The sequence below is a fragment of the Populus alba genome, chromosome 1, assembly GCF_005239225.2.
Source record: "Populus alba chromosome 1, ASM523922v2, whole genome shotgun sequence".
In the NCBI taxonomy this organism is placed as follows: Eukaryota; Viridiplantae; Streptophyta; class Magnoliopsida; order Malpighiales; family Salicaceae; genus Populus; species Populus alba.
Genome location: NC_133284.1, coordinates 35869407 through 35882276, shown reverse-complemented (window position 1 = coordinate 35882276; position 12870 = coordinate 35869407). Strand labels below are relative to the sequence as shown.

General features: G+C 29.9%; 1 protein-coding gene across 1 annotated transcript; it reads left to right on the top strand.

Moving 5' to 3' along the window:
• Positions 1-1475: 1475 nt before the first annotated feature.
• Positions 1476-3548, top strand: LOC118055197 (pentatricopeptide repeat-containing protein At4g14050, mitochondrial). Its single transcript, XM_035067019.2, has one exon. The coding sequence runs from the start codon at positions 1641-1643 to the stop codon at positions 3543-3545; it is 1905 nt and encodes a 634-aa protein (XP_034922910.1). The 5' UTR covers positions 1476-1640; the 3' UTR covers positions 3546-3548.
• Positions 3549-12870: the final 9322 nt, after the last annotated feature.

The window sequence follows — 12870 nt, the reverse complement described above, 5'->3', positions numbered from 1 at the left end:
AAAACAAAATTAAGACTTGTATCATTGATTTGACTTTGTTTAATAAACTTAACTAATTTAAATAATACAAATAAAAAATACAGCAGCAATAAATAAATTTACCAAAAAAAAATTAACCAGGTAAAAAGATCAAAAGAACCCAACATGAGCCCATCCGAATTGGCATGTCAAATATGTGACCCGATCGTGATATTGGGGTAACCTTATCGAAAACAAATATAATATAACTAAGAAGTTTGATTATCAAATAATTCAATGTTGAAGAGAAATTTTTTTTAAAAAAACAACAAAAAAAAATATCCTAGTCAACCTGAGTTAATCTCGCAACCATGAGCACAAGATTGTGATAACCTCATAGAAAGAAAAAGAAAAAAACCACAAAGATTGATTTCTAATAAATCAAATATTAAAAGATGAAATTAAAAACAAATCAATTTTTAAAAAGAAAATTAGAAAAATACCAAAATCAACCCGTGTTAATTTTTAAAACTTTTAACCCTAATCATGAGTCAAAGATTAACTCCATAGAAGACAAACCCAAAAACTAACAAAGTAGAATTATAAATCAAAAAAATATTGAGTGATGGAATTAAAAAATAATAAGTAAAAAAATGACACAAAACATAATAAATAGTAATAAGAAGAATGTGAACTAAATTTGATATAAAAATAATTTGAAATTAAATGCAGAGGGATAAAATTGAAAACAAAATTCAATTAGAAAAAAGAAAAAAAAAAATCACAAACAACAAACAATCAAAAAAATGAAGACTAAATTTGATATAAAAATTAAATGAAACCAAATAATAAGGGATGAAATTGAAAAAAAAAAATCAATCAAAAAATATATATATAAAAAAAAAAAATAGCAATCAAAAGAATAAAGATATAACTTTATATTTTGACAAAAAAAAGAGAGAGAAATGAGTGAAGAGAAGCAAGAAGTTTACTGAAACTCAATAATTGTGTAGCCGTGTACAAGCAACATACCATTAGAAAAATTACGATAAGATGCTTTTAACACAATCATGTAAGGCGGTATTTAAAGGTAGGACGACATCTCAAAAGCCAACTAAAAAAGAGGGATTGCCTACTTGCTATAAAATGCAAATATATATATATATATATTAAAACATCAAATTGACTTTCAGTCAATTTGATAACTACTAAAAAGCTTGTTTGAAAAAGAAAAAACCTTATATTATCTAATGAGCCTTTTTAAGGATACTAGTTTGAGAAATTATGCTTTTAAATATAATTTAGTTAATATACGTTCCTTCAAAAATGTAAACAAAAATATCATTAATTAATCTTATATTATCTAATGAGCCTTTTTTAAGGAAAAAACATATTATTCTCAATAGTAATTTCACAATTTTATATATATATATATATATATATATATATGTATATGTATGTATGTATGTATGTATGTATGTATTGGTTGAAAGAGTAAAATGTAATTATACTATCGCGATATGAATAATTTTTTAATCTTAATTTTAATATCAGGTTTGGCTCTTGCTTTCATTTCCTCACCTGATGCATCTCAGCAGCATCTAATAACATGAATCTTGTGCAAGGTCAAATTGACAAGAGAGAGATTGATTAAATCTTCCACACAAGATAGTGAACAGACAATGTTACCATCAAACTTCTTAAGGTTGTTGGATTCACAGAGCAAACTAAATTTGGGTTGCCAGGACTTGTCCTCGCTAATCCCCTCCTATCTTCACCGCCTCAAACTCTGCACCAAACACCAAGCCTCATTAAATGCCAGAAAAATCCATGCCCAGATCGTTAAAAGTGGCCTAAACCAATGCCAACCCTTACCCAACACGCTCTTGGATGCATATGGCAAATGTAATCTGCTTCAAGATGCACATTACCTGTTCGAAGAAATGCCTCAAAGAGACCATGTCTCCTGGGCCTCGATTCTCACTGCATACAATCAAGCAAAGCTCCCCAACAAGACTCTATCTATTTTCCATTATATGTTCACTACTGATAGGCTTCAACCGGACCATTTTGTGTATGCTACTCTCCTTAAGGCGTGCGCTAGCTTATGCGCTTTAAGGCTAGGCAAACAAGTGCATGCTCGCTTTGTTTTATCCCCTTTTGTTGATGATGATGTTGTTAAATCATCTTTGGTTGATATGTATGCAAAATGTGGATTGCCAAGTATTGCGCGTAGTGTATTTGATTCAATTTTGGTGAAAACTTCAGTTTCTTGGACCGCAATGTTATCTGGGTATGCTAGGAGTGGGTTAAAAGATGAGGCTATGGAGTTATTTTTAAGGACTCCAGTAAGGAATTTGTATTCTTGGACTGCTTTGATATCTGGATTGGTGCAGAGTGGATATTGTATTGATGGTTGTTATATGTTTATTGAAATGAGAAGAGAAGGGGTTGATATAGTAGACCCATTAGTCCTTTCAAGTGTAGTTGGTGCCTGTGCTAATTTAGCAGTTTTGGGACTTGGAAAGCAAATTCATGGCCTAGTTATTGGTTCTGGCTATGAATCTTGCTTGTTCATAAGCAATGCACTTGTGGACATGTATGCAAAATGTAGTGATATTTTAGCAGCCAGGAATGTTTTTAATAGAATGCTTCATAGAGATGTTGTCTCCTGGACTTCTATAATAGTTGGGGCAGCTCAGCATGGTAGAGCCAAGGAAGCATTGGATTTATATGATCAAATGGTTTTAGCTGGAATAAAACCAAATGAAGTGACCTTTGTTGGATTGATCTATGCTTGCAGCCATGCTGGGTTAGTCAGCAAGGGCCGGAAGCTTTTCAAGGCGATGATTGAGGATTATAGGATTAGTCCCTCCTTGCAACTCTTCACATGCTTCTTGGACCTTCTTAGTCGATCTGGGCACCTCAACGAGGCTGAGGATCTGATTAAAACAATGCCGCATAAGCCTGATGAACCTTCATGGGCAGCTTTATTAAGCGCTTGCAAACACCATGGAAATACTGAAATGGGACTGAGGATTGCTGATCGTCTACTGAGCTTGAATATGCATGAGCCTTCAACCTATGTACTGTTATCTAATGTTTATGCAGGTGCTGGTAAGTGGGAACAGATGTCAAGAGTTAGAAAGTTGATGGCAGATATGGAAGTTAAGAGGAAGCCTGGTTATAGTTCCATTGACCTTGGAAAGGAAAGCCAAGTATTCCATGCAGGGGAAACATGTCATCCCATGAAGGATGAAATATTTGGTTTGCTTAAAGAATTGGATGCAGAGATGAGGAAAAGGGGTTATATACCTGATACTAGCTATGTTCTACATGACATGGAAGAGCAAGAGAAGGAGCGGGAGCTTTTCTGGCATAGTGAGAGATGGGCTGTAGCTTATGGACTGCTTAAGGCTGTTCCAGGAACAGTTATACGGATTGTGAAAAATCTTCGTATTTGTGGAGATTGCCATACCTTTCTCAAACTCACTAGTAGCATTGTGCATAGAGAAATTATTGTCCGAGATGCCACAAGGTATCATCATTTTAAAGATGGAAGATGTTCATGCAATGATTTTTGGTGATTATGATTCAAAAATAGCCCTCGAAGTTGCAGTGGATATAGCAAGAAAGCTCTGAAACATAAAAATCAATGTCTTTAAGAAATTAATTTCCCTATAATTGTTGCAGCAGAGTTAAAGAAATATATTTTCGTGATTTATCAAAGCCTTCAAATTTATAGACAATAACTTCTACAAAGTCTTTAAAAATTTCTGTTTTGTTTCTGATGAACATAAATAAAAAGTTTGTAGAAAAAAAAATAAAAAATAATTGTTTTTTAATTTATTTTTATTAATATCAAAATGATATTTACAGGGAAAATAATACCTTTATAGACCATTTATTAAAATTTAAAATGCATATATTTACAAACTAATATGTATATAGAATTCAAAATGCAATTTTTCAGTCAAATTAATTGAATAATTCGGTAAGAAGTATCATTCATATTTAATTAATTAATTATGAAAATAAAAATTATTTATTTTTTCATAATCTCAAGTACCATACATATATATACACACCTCCAACATTCAAATCTCTTAATTCAATATCTCTCGCTTTACAAATCACAATAAAACCTCATGATAAAGTTCTTTTTGTTTACCTAATATTCAAATTTAAAAGCTTTTTTTTTCCCGTCATTTTTACTTTCATCTACCTCCTTTGAATTCTCTTTTTTCCGTTGTATTTCTCGCACCTGTAGTTTCAGCTTCAACTGCCTAATCTGTTGTCCCACGGACACACGCATTCATATTTTTTTAGAGTTATCAGGTCTGTCCTTCATTCGCTTCTCTAGACGAAATGGGTTCATGATCAAGAAATTGCTGACACCTGCTCTTCTGCGCTCTTTTCTGCTGTATAGAAGCTATCCAGCATTTGCAAGATCACATGTTGCCCTGAGCTTGTGCAGCTGACCTGATCTAGAAGACAGATGGAAAATACATGCAAGAGATCACATGTTGATTTAGAAGACAGATGGAAAATACATGCAAGATCACATGTTGCCGCCTGAGCTTGTGCAGCTGACCTGATTTAGGAGTCACATGTTGCCCTGAGCTTGTGCAGCTGACTTGATTTAGAAGACAGATGGAAAATAGATGCAAGATCACATGTTGCCTTGAGATTGTCTTTGTTTAAATTATATATAAAGAAGTTATGTTGTCGTCTCAGGTAGAAATAACTCGGAGAAAGAGATAAATTTGGGTTTTTATTTTTATCTGAGGATAATTTTTAACCAATTTTCTTTCTGAAAACTAGGGGATTTGGGCCCATAAATACAAAACTAAAGACCAACAGAACCCAGCCCATATTCAAGAGATTAGCAGATAGTCAAGAGTCCATGATTGGCTTGTATGAGAATTACCTCAAATGATGACTTTTGCAAGAACAGCTAATTATTCATCAAGATTTTATATGCAAGAATTTACTAAATCCCATGTTTCTTCTGTCCCTCTACGAGAAGCCTGTTTTTTATATTTTCTGAGGCTTAAATTTCCCCTCTCATCGTATCTATATTTGTCCGCAGTTGGTAATATTCTTAAAATTAAATATAACAGTACTTTTTTTTTTTTCTTTTCTCTTGACCTCCTCCGGGAAGCAAGTTAGTAAGACTTAAATCATATTAAAGGAAGATGTTAATGTACCGTAAATTTCGAGAATTTTTGCCTGAATTTTTCCATGGATTTTAATGCCATAACTCATGAGGTAAAGAATAACTCAAAAGCCACACTTGAGGGCTTAGCTGCTATGATAAACTGCAAGTTCAATCTTTGCGAACGTCCCGGGTTCGAATCTCAAAGAGTATCTATGTCACCCCCGTGGTGCCTTACCTGTTCACTAGGCTTGCAGGATGTTCAGTGGGCCCGGGGATTAGTTGTAGTGCGCGCAAGCTGGCCCGGACACCCCGGTTATTAAAAAAAAAAAAGAATAACTCAAAACCTCTCGGAACTTTATCTTTATTTGAAAGTCGCATATTTAGTTATGTGTTTGATAATTTATTTACGGTATTTTTAAAAATATATTATTTAATTGAAAATATATCAAAATTATGTTTTTATTTTTTATATAAATATATCAAAATTATATAAAAAAAAGCATGTAAAATTATAAATTTAATACTTTTTTAAATAAAAATTAATTTAAAAAATACTTTAAAAAACATAAAAAAATACTTCATCAAAACATGCATCTTTTCATCATAATTACTTGTAGACTTTACTCTTGTAGGCAAATATTTTAATGTCTATATCATGCATGTTTGGACTTGACTTGTCCTTGCATTATTGACTAATTTATCATAATAATTTTTAAATGCATGACATGACATCTATTTTCACCTTGCTCAAATCTTTTTTTATCTTCTCTGGTAATCATGTTATAAAAAAAACAGTCTTTATAAGTTATTAGATGAAATTTTAAAAAATAATTTAATACAAACTCTACCACATCTCTTTAAATTAAAATATTTTAAATTTAGAAACTTGTGAAAACTCATTATTTAGTTTATATTAACTTTAAATGTAAAAAAAAAATACTATCCAATTCCAAATTATAAATTATTAAATAAGATTTGAAGTGAATTTACTTAGAGCTTCATTGCAAGAAAAAATGATTATTTAAAGCCAATTTAAGCTTTAATTGGAAGAAATTAAAAGTTGAGGGGTCGGGTTGCAATTTTAAAAGAGTCATTTGATCAAATGAGGAGGTTTAATTGCATAAATATTGAAGTTTAATGAGCAATTAGGGATTTGATTGAAGAATTCCAAAATCAATGACCAAACCAAAAAAGATGTGTGAATGCAGGAGTTGAAATTGATTAAATCAGGAGTCAAATTAAAGAATTGAAAGTTTGATGGTCAATTGAGAATCGAAATTCACAAATCAGAAACCAATAACCAAGATGAAAAGGGATTAAAATGTTAGGGTTGATAATTTAGTTTGACATGGTGAAATTGCATGTAATTAAGAGTTTGAGAGCAATTGTGTGTGCAATTAAAAGCAACTAGAAGAAAAATGACTAAATTGAAGTTTTCCAAATTTCAAATTAAAAAACCCTACTTTTAGGATTTAACTTAGACGATGCGTATTTTGGCTACTGTTTAGCTTCTTTTTTCTAACAGTTTTGGTTTGATCAAATAGGCATCTTTAAATGAATGAATGTGGTGTTTTTTACACCTCTAGGGTTGTAACCACCATCATTCATTGAGAAACACCTCCCTTTATGAACTTACACAATATTTGTCACCGATCAATCATCACTGCAATTTTCAATATTCTAAGCTGATCGAGTTTGACACTTACATACGAATGATATGGAGATACTACCTTAAATTTAGACAGAGCAGTGCGGGATCTACAAAAATGAATTAGGTGGTGGCATCCTCTTTACCAACTTGAAACCCTATAAAAAAAAACCGCTTAAAATCAGGAAAAAATAAGGTAAGGTTAAATAAAAGACAACAAAGGGCAGGAAAAATCTTGATACAGAAAACTAGTATGTGTATATTGGGTTTATACGAGCCGAACCACAAAGGTTCATTAAGTTCTTTGAAAGAATAGTAAAGCAGTACTTAGAGTTAAAAACTACTTCCCAAGGAAACTAAGAGAAGTAGATTGTCCTAAATATAAATTTTGTATATCCACAAAGTAAGTGATCTATAAACATGGTACTGCTTGAAGTGTTTTCAATTTTTGTTTTTTGTTTCATATTTATCTTGTTCCACAAGCATGGAAGTAAGGTTCAGAATGTTTTTGGCAAGTAGTAGGTTCATAGCTTGCTCTTTATGTTTATATATTAGTTTGATTCATGTGATTCAGTGGAAACTTTTTTTGGAATGTTTTTAGATGTATTTTAATTGACGTTATTTTTTCTGCAATAAAAAAATAGTACGTTGTTTTAGTTTTTGATTCATCAACTCAACATGGCATGTTGCAAGCCCCAAGTGAATGTTTATAATTGAGTTTTGACAAGGTCTGTTTAATGCTTAAAGTGGGTTTTTGAAAACTAATTTCTCAATCTAAATATTGGCATGAAAATTATAGGCTGCATTTAAGTTGGTAGTTTTTGATTTGAAACCTCTACTTAACATAATATTGAATGTTATTTGTTAGTTTATATATATATATATATAATATAATATATATATATATATATATATCCTCATTTAAAAACAACATGTTTGCTTACCAGGTAAATATAAAACTAACTGTTGGAATGAAGAAAGCATGATTATAAATGTCTAAATGCTGTTTAAAGGGGCTTGGACCGGTTGATGTTGGGTTCTCGAATTTTTTCCCAGTTCTTATTATAGTTTCTTAGAAAGACCAATGAAGTCCCTATTTTGAATTTGACGCCCATATATCAGGCATTTCTTGCAGGGGGAGGACACTGTCGTTAGACTTGATTTAAATCAATAATCTAGGAATTTATTTGCATCCAATAACAAGTTTTGCTTTTTGGCGAATTCCATCTAAAGTTTCCCGGTTTGAAATTGGAAGTCTATTCTTTGATAAATTGTGTTGATTCATTGAAAATCAAAGTGAATATGCACTTTTATATTATTGATCCTTCATGATTTTCCAACAATGTTTTGACTGTATTAGGTCTCTTAGGAACCAACATTGATGGCTTTATGATAATGTTTTTGTGTTCTTTTTTTTTTTTGTTTAACTATGTTTTTGTTTGGAATTTTTTAGTTTTTTGTGTTTAATCTATTTTTTGGTTTTTGTTTTTGTTTATGGGTTTTATCTACTATTATATGGTCACCCAATAATCTTTAATGATTTCAGCTTTACAGTCGAATCAAGAATTTTAACACAATCGAATTAAACCCAGTCCAGGTAATCAAGTCAAATGGCGAAGGCCTTGTTTGGTTGGAATTTTGCTCGTAAAGGTTTTTTAGTTTAAGGGGGTTTGTTTGACAACACCCTCTTGAACTTTGTTATGATTTAGTCTTTATTACAAAGAAAAATGAGTTTTTTTGTCAAGCAAAGCTTTAAAGAACCATGAAAACGGAAAAAAAAAAAATACTTTCTTTTTTTTTCTTGTATATGACCAAAACCCTATTAAATCATCAATATGAGCATTTTTTTTCATCTAAAATAACTTTTGGCCACTTTTATTTTTATAAGATATTGCATGAGATTAGGTATAAACAAAGTTTTGTAAACTTTCAAAGTATCTAACCTTTAATTTCAAAAATATTAAAAATTTATTTTCGACAAGAGAGAATATATTATTCAATCTTATAGAATATACACGCAAGATAACCAAAGAAATATAAAACGAGGTTAATATACTAAAATTTATTAGGAAATAATGCATGCATTCACCTTATAAGGAATAAAAAAAACTACAGGAATTCTTTCCTGATATTAATTTGGAATGACAAACAGCCTAACAACATAACTTAATACAATAGAAAAGCATTCAATAAGAATATATGAAAGATGAACAATTATTCACCATTCTAGACAAAAAATCCCTGAAAAAAGAAATCAGAAGGATATTGATATAAAATAGGAATAGGCAATACGTAGTAGATTGATAAGATAGAATATCATTAGATCAATAGCAAAAACAAGAGAAAAAACAATGCAATTACTTTAGTGAGATTAAATACGTCTATACATATTTTTTCATGTTAACATAATTCAATCATTTACCCCTAGTTAAGCTTTAAGGTTGGGCAGACTTCCTTTTCCCAACTAAAGACAATTCCTAGGAACATTCTGTCTGGAATAGTAGTGTGGATTTAGCAAAATACGATGACCCCTATAAAGAACGAGGAAGAGTTTTAATTATGTGTTGTGCTATGCTCTTTTGTTACTACATAATGTTGATCATGTATTTTTTGAGGGTTTATTTGAATGTTTTAGATGTAATAAAAATCTTCTTACTTAAAGTGTTTTTTTTTTCACATAAAGATAGTATTGGTGTTAGTTTTATTTAACTTAAGCAATGCATGTTAAAGTAAGCGATGTTTATCCTGGATTCCTCTCAAGTATATTCATTGAGCATGGAACAATGGGTTTTAGAAACCAATTTTTGAAATCCAATTACTGAACATAGTAGGCTGTTTAAATTGGTAGTTTTTTGAATTTTGAACGCTGCTTGCATGATTTTAAAATGTTATTTGTTAGTTTTGTTTATTAAAACATGTTTTTTATGGTAGTGTGACTTTTGGACCTAATAAAGAAAGCCATTGTTTTAGAGTTGAAAATGCTAGTTTTTGATGGCTTGACATATGTGGGTTCTTGGCATTTTTCTGGGTTGTTAGGTCAGTGCATTTTTGGGAAGAACATTGTCTAAAGAATTAAATTTGGAGAAGAACACATTGTCTTATACACTAAACTTAGATAACTTAGACGCAGTTTTTTGATCCATTGTCTTTTTCAACATAGACACAGTTATCCTTGTTTAGAGAACTTGATATCAAGTATGTATAATCCAGCTTTAATAACTGTATGACTTGCATCCTCTATTTTGAACTTGTCTTAAAGTTTTTTGATTTCTATATGATTTGGTTTTCATCGAAAAACTCCATAAAATGTTGTGCAATTTTGACATAATCATCCTGAATGTTTATATTTACGATTTTGATAATGTAGAGGTGAATGGAATGCGCATAGACTTGGAATTTATACCTTTATATGATTTACAACATGCAGACGATTTATTGCTTTACTTTGATGAGTGTATCAAGTCTAGACCATTTGAAACCCATTTTGCTGGGTTTTAGGATAAGATGTTCTCCGTATTCTTTCATTTTTTTGTGTTTGATCTTCAGCGCACACTTTGTTCAAGAATATGAGTTTTTTGTATGTTTTTGGTTTTTAGATTTTTTTTCCGTACCTTTGTTTTTTTTCTGATTTTATTTTATTTCTGAGGATACACAAACTCAAATTTTTGGTTTGGCATTACAAATCAAAACCATCAGGATATTACTTTGGTTAATCGATTAGGAAAAGAAAAAAAAAATCAAAAAATTATATCTGGGACTCTAAATTCTCCAAATGGCTAAGCCATTTGTTTGGCTAGTAATCGTTTCTCAACTAAAGGGTTTTTTGGTTTAAAGGTGTGTTTGACAAACACCTTATATTAGCTTCTTAGACATACTGTTTGATAAGTTTTGATATATAAGAAAAATAAGTAAATTTTATTAAACAATAAGCCTAAAAATAATTAAAAAATAAAAAAAATAAAAAGTATATGATATTTTCTTTTTTTTTTGTTGAATATGGCGACAAAAAGTAATTACTTTGGAGATATTTTATAATAAAAAAAAAGAATCTAAAGAACTTTGGCATTTAAAAAAAAAAACATTTTGGCGGTGGATTTTAACACACAAGTTTTGTAATAAATTCAAAGGGGATTTGGCTATATTTCAAAAAATTAAAAATAATATAATCCATTGTTTTTGTCAGAAGGAATATATTATTTACTATGTAATATAGTCGGAATAAAAAGTCATCAAAGGGGATAATATCTCAAAATATCGATAGATTAAGTTTTAATAAATACTTAAATATATACAATTATATCTTTATTCTATATAAGGATAAAAAACATGTATGAGGTTTATATAAAACACTATTTTTGAAAATAAATAAATACAGACTCATTCACACGAGTGTGCACTCATAATATAAGGATTTAAAAAATAAACTGAAAAAACTTTTTTTATCCTAAAATATTATATTGGAATTGATATGCATAACTAAAAATTTCAAATTTGGACAAAAAAAAAAAAAAAAAAAAAACGCTCGAATTAATAATTGAGGACATTTTCAACCAGTTTTAGACCAATTCATTGAATTAGAAATCAAGGTTTGTTCATCTGTAACACAATTCCATCCATAGTAGTAGACTGATATAAAATAGAAAACATCATCAGACCATAGCAAATGAAAGAAAAAAAACTTATGCAGCCCCTACCTTAGGTAAAGGTGTAGTATGGCAGTGTTAAATCTTCTATTTATACGTAATTAGTCATTGCCTACAGAAGTCTCTAAAAGACTAGTAGGATTTTTTAGTAATCCATAATAATATGTGACGGGACTCCTTTATCCTACTAAAGACCATTCAGAACACTGCCCGAAAAGTGGTCATCACAACATCACGCCCTATAAAATAGTGTGCGACAAAATAAAGCATTTGTTCTCATATTCTTAGGTATAAGTGATATATAAAACTAATATTTATGTGCTTATTAGATGACATGTTCACTTAACTAACCCGCATAAGAATTCTATATGAAGAGATCACTTGTGTATATGGAAAGGCTCATGTGACAGTTGTGTAAATAATCATTAGACTTGAGATCACTAAGTTATCTTATAAAAAGAATGTTATGTTTTGATCCAACTACACGTTCTAACGAAGGGTAACAAATGAGTAGTTATTGAGTATAGCATAAACTATATGACGGTATTTGAGTAATCAAGAGAGGATTCATCACCCTAAGTAAATTAGAAAAAAAATATCACATCTATTCTTCAATGGTATTGATTGTAAATCCTTGCGCAAAGTGGAATGAAATTTGAAAAGAGTTTCAGTTCTTATTCAAATAATCAATGATATGGTGTTGAAGAACAAATATAATTTGACAAAGTAACACATTTTATACTATAATGTCTAAATTAGAATATTGTTCATAAAAGGATAATAATTATTCTAATAAACTAGTCACTAAAAGATCAAATCAAACTCACTTTTGAATTTTCTAATATTTGAAGATCATAAGTTACTAGACATTATACTTGATCTTTAAATATAAATCAATCAATTGTTAAATTAATAATAAATTAATTTGTTTAATTTATTTAATCATATTTTATTTAATGATTGTGATTTATATTTTTGATAACTTATTAAATGACCTACTAGTTACACATGTAAAAACTATTTGTTGGAAATTAAAATGGATGATTAATCAAGTGTGTCTTGATTATAAAATAAGTTTTAGAAATTGAGAAATTGAGTGTAATTTTATATAGTGAATTACAATTCTAGACCTAGAAAAATCAAGTAGAGACTTTATTGAATAAATTTATAAAACTATCTTAAAATAATATGTGTGATATTATTTAGGGGACAAATTGATTTTTTGTTATTTATAGAGTTTTTAAATTTCTCTATAAATAGAATGTTATACCTCTTTTTCTGTACAGAAATTATGCAAGTTACTTGGACAATTGACTGTGTTTTGCGATAACCCAGCCTTGAAGCAACTATTCAAAACTGAAAATAATATCAATCTTTAGGTAATCTTTGTATATACCTGAACAACCATAGATCTCTGATAAGATCCTTATGGCTAGGAGAAATTTAAATTTATCATTTTT

What these genes read in the sequence shown, in the direction of transcription:
- LOC118055197 (XM_035067019.2), top strand. Translation starts at nt 1,641, where the DNA reads ATGTTACCATCAAACTTCTTAAGGTTGTTGGATTCACAGAGCAAACTA.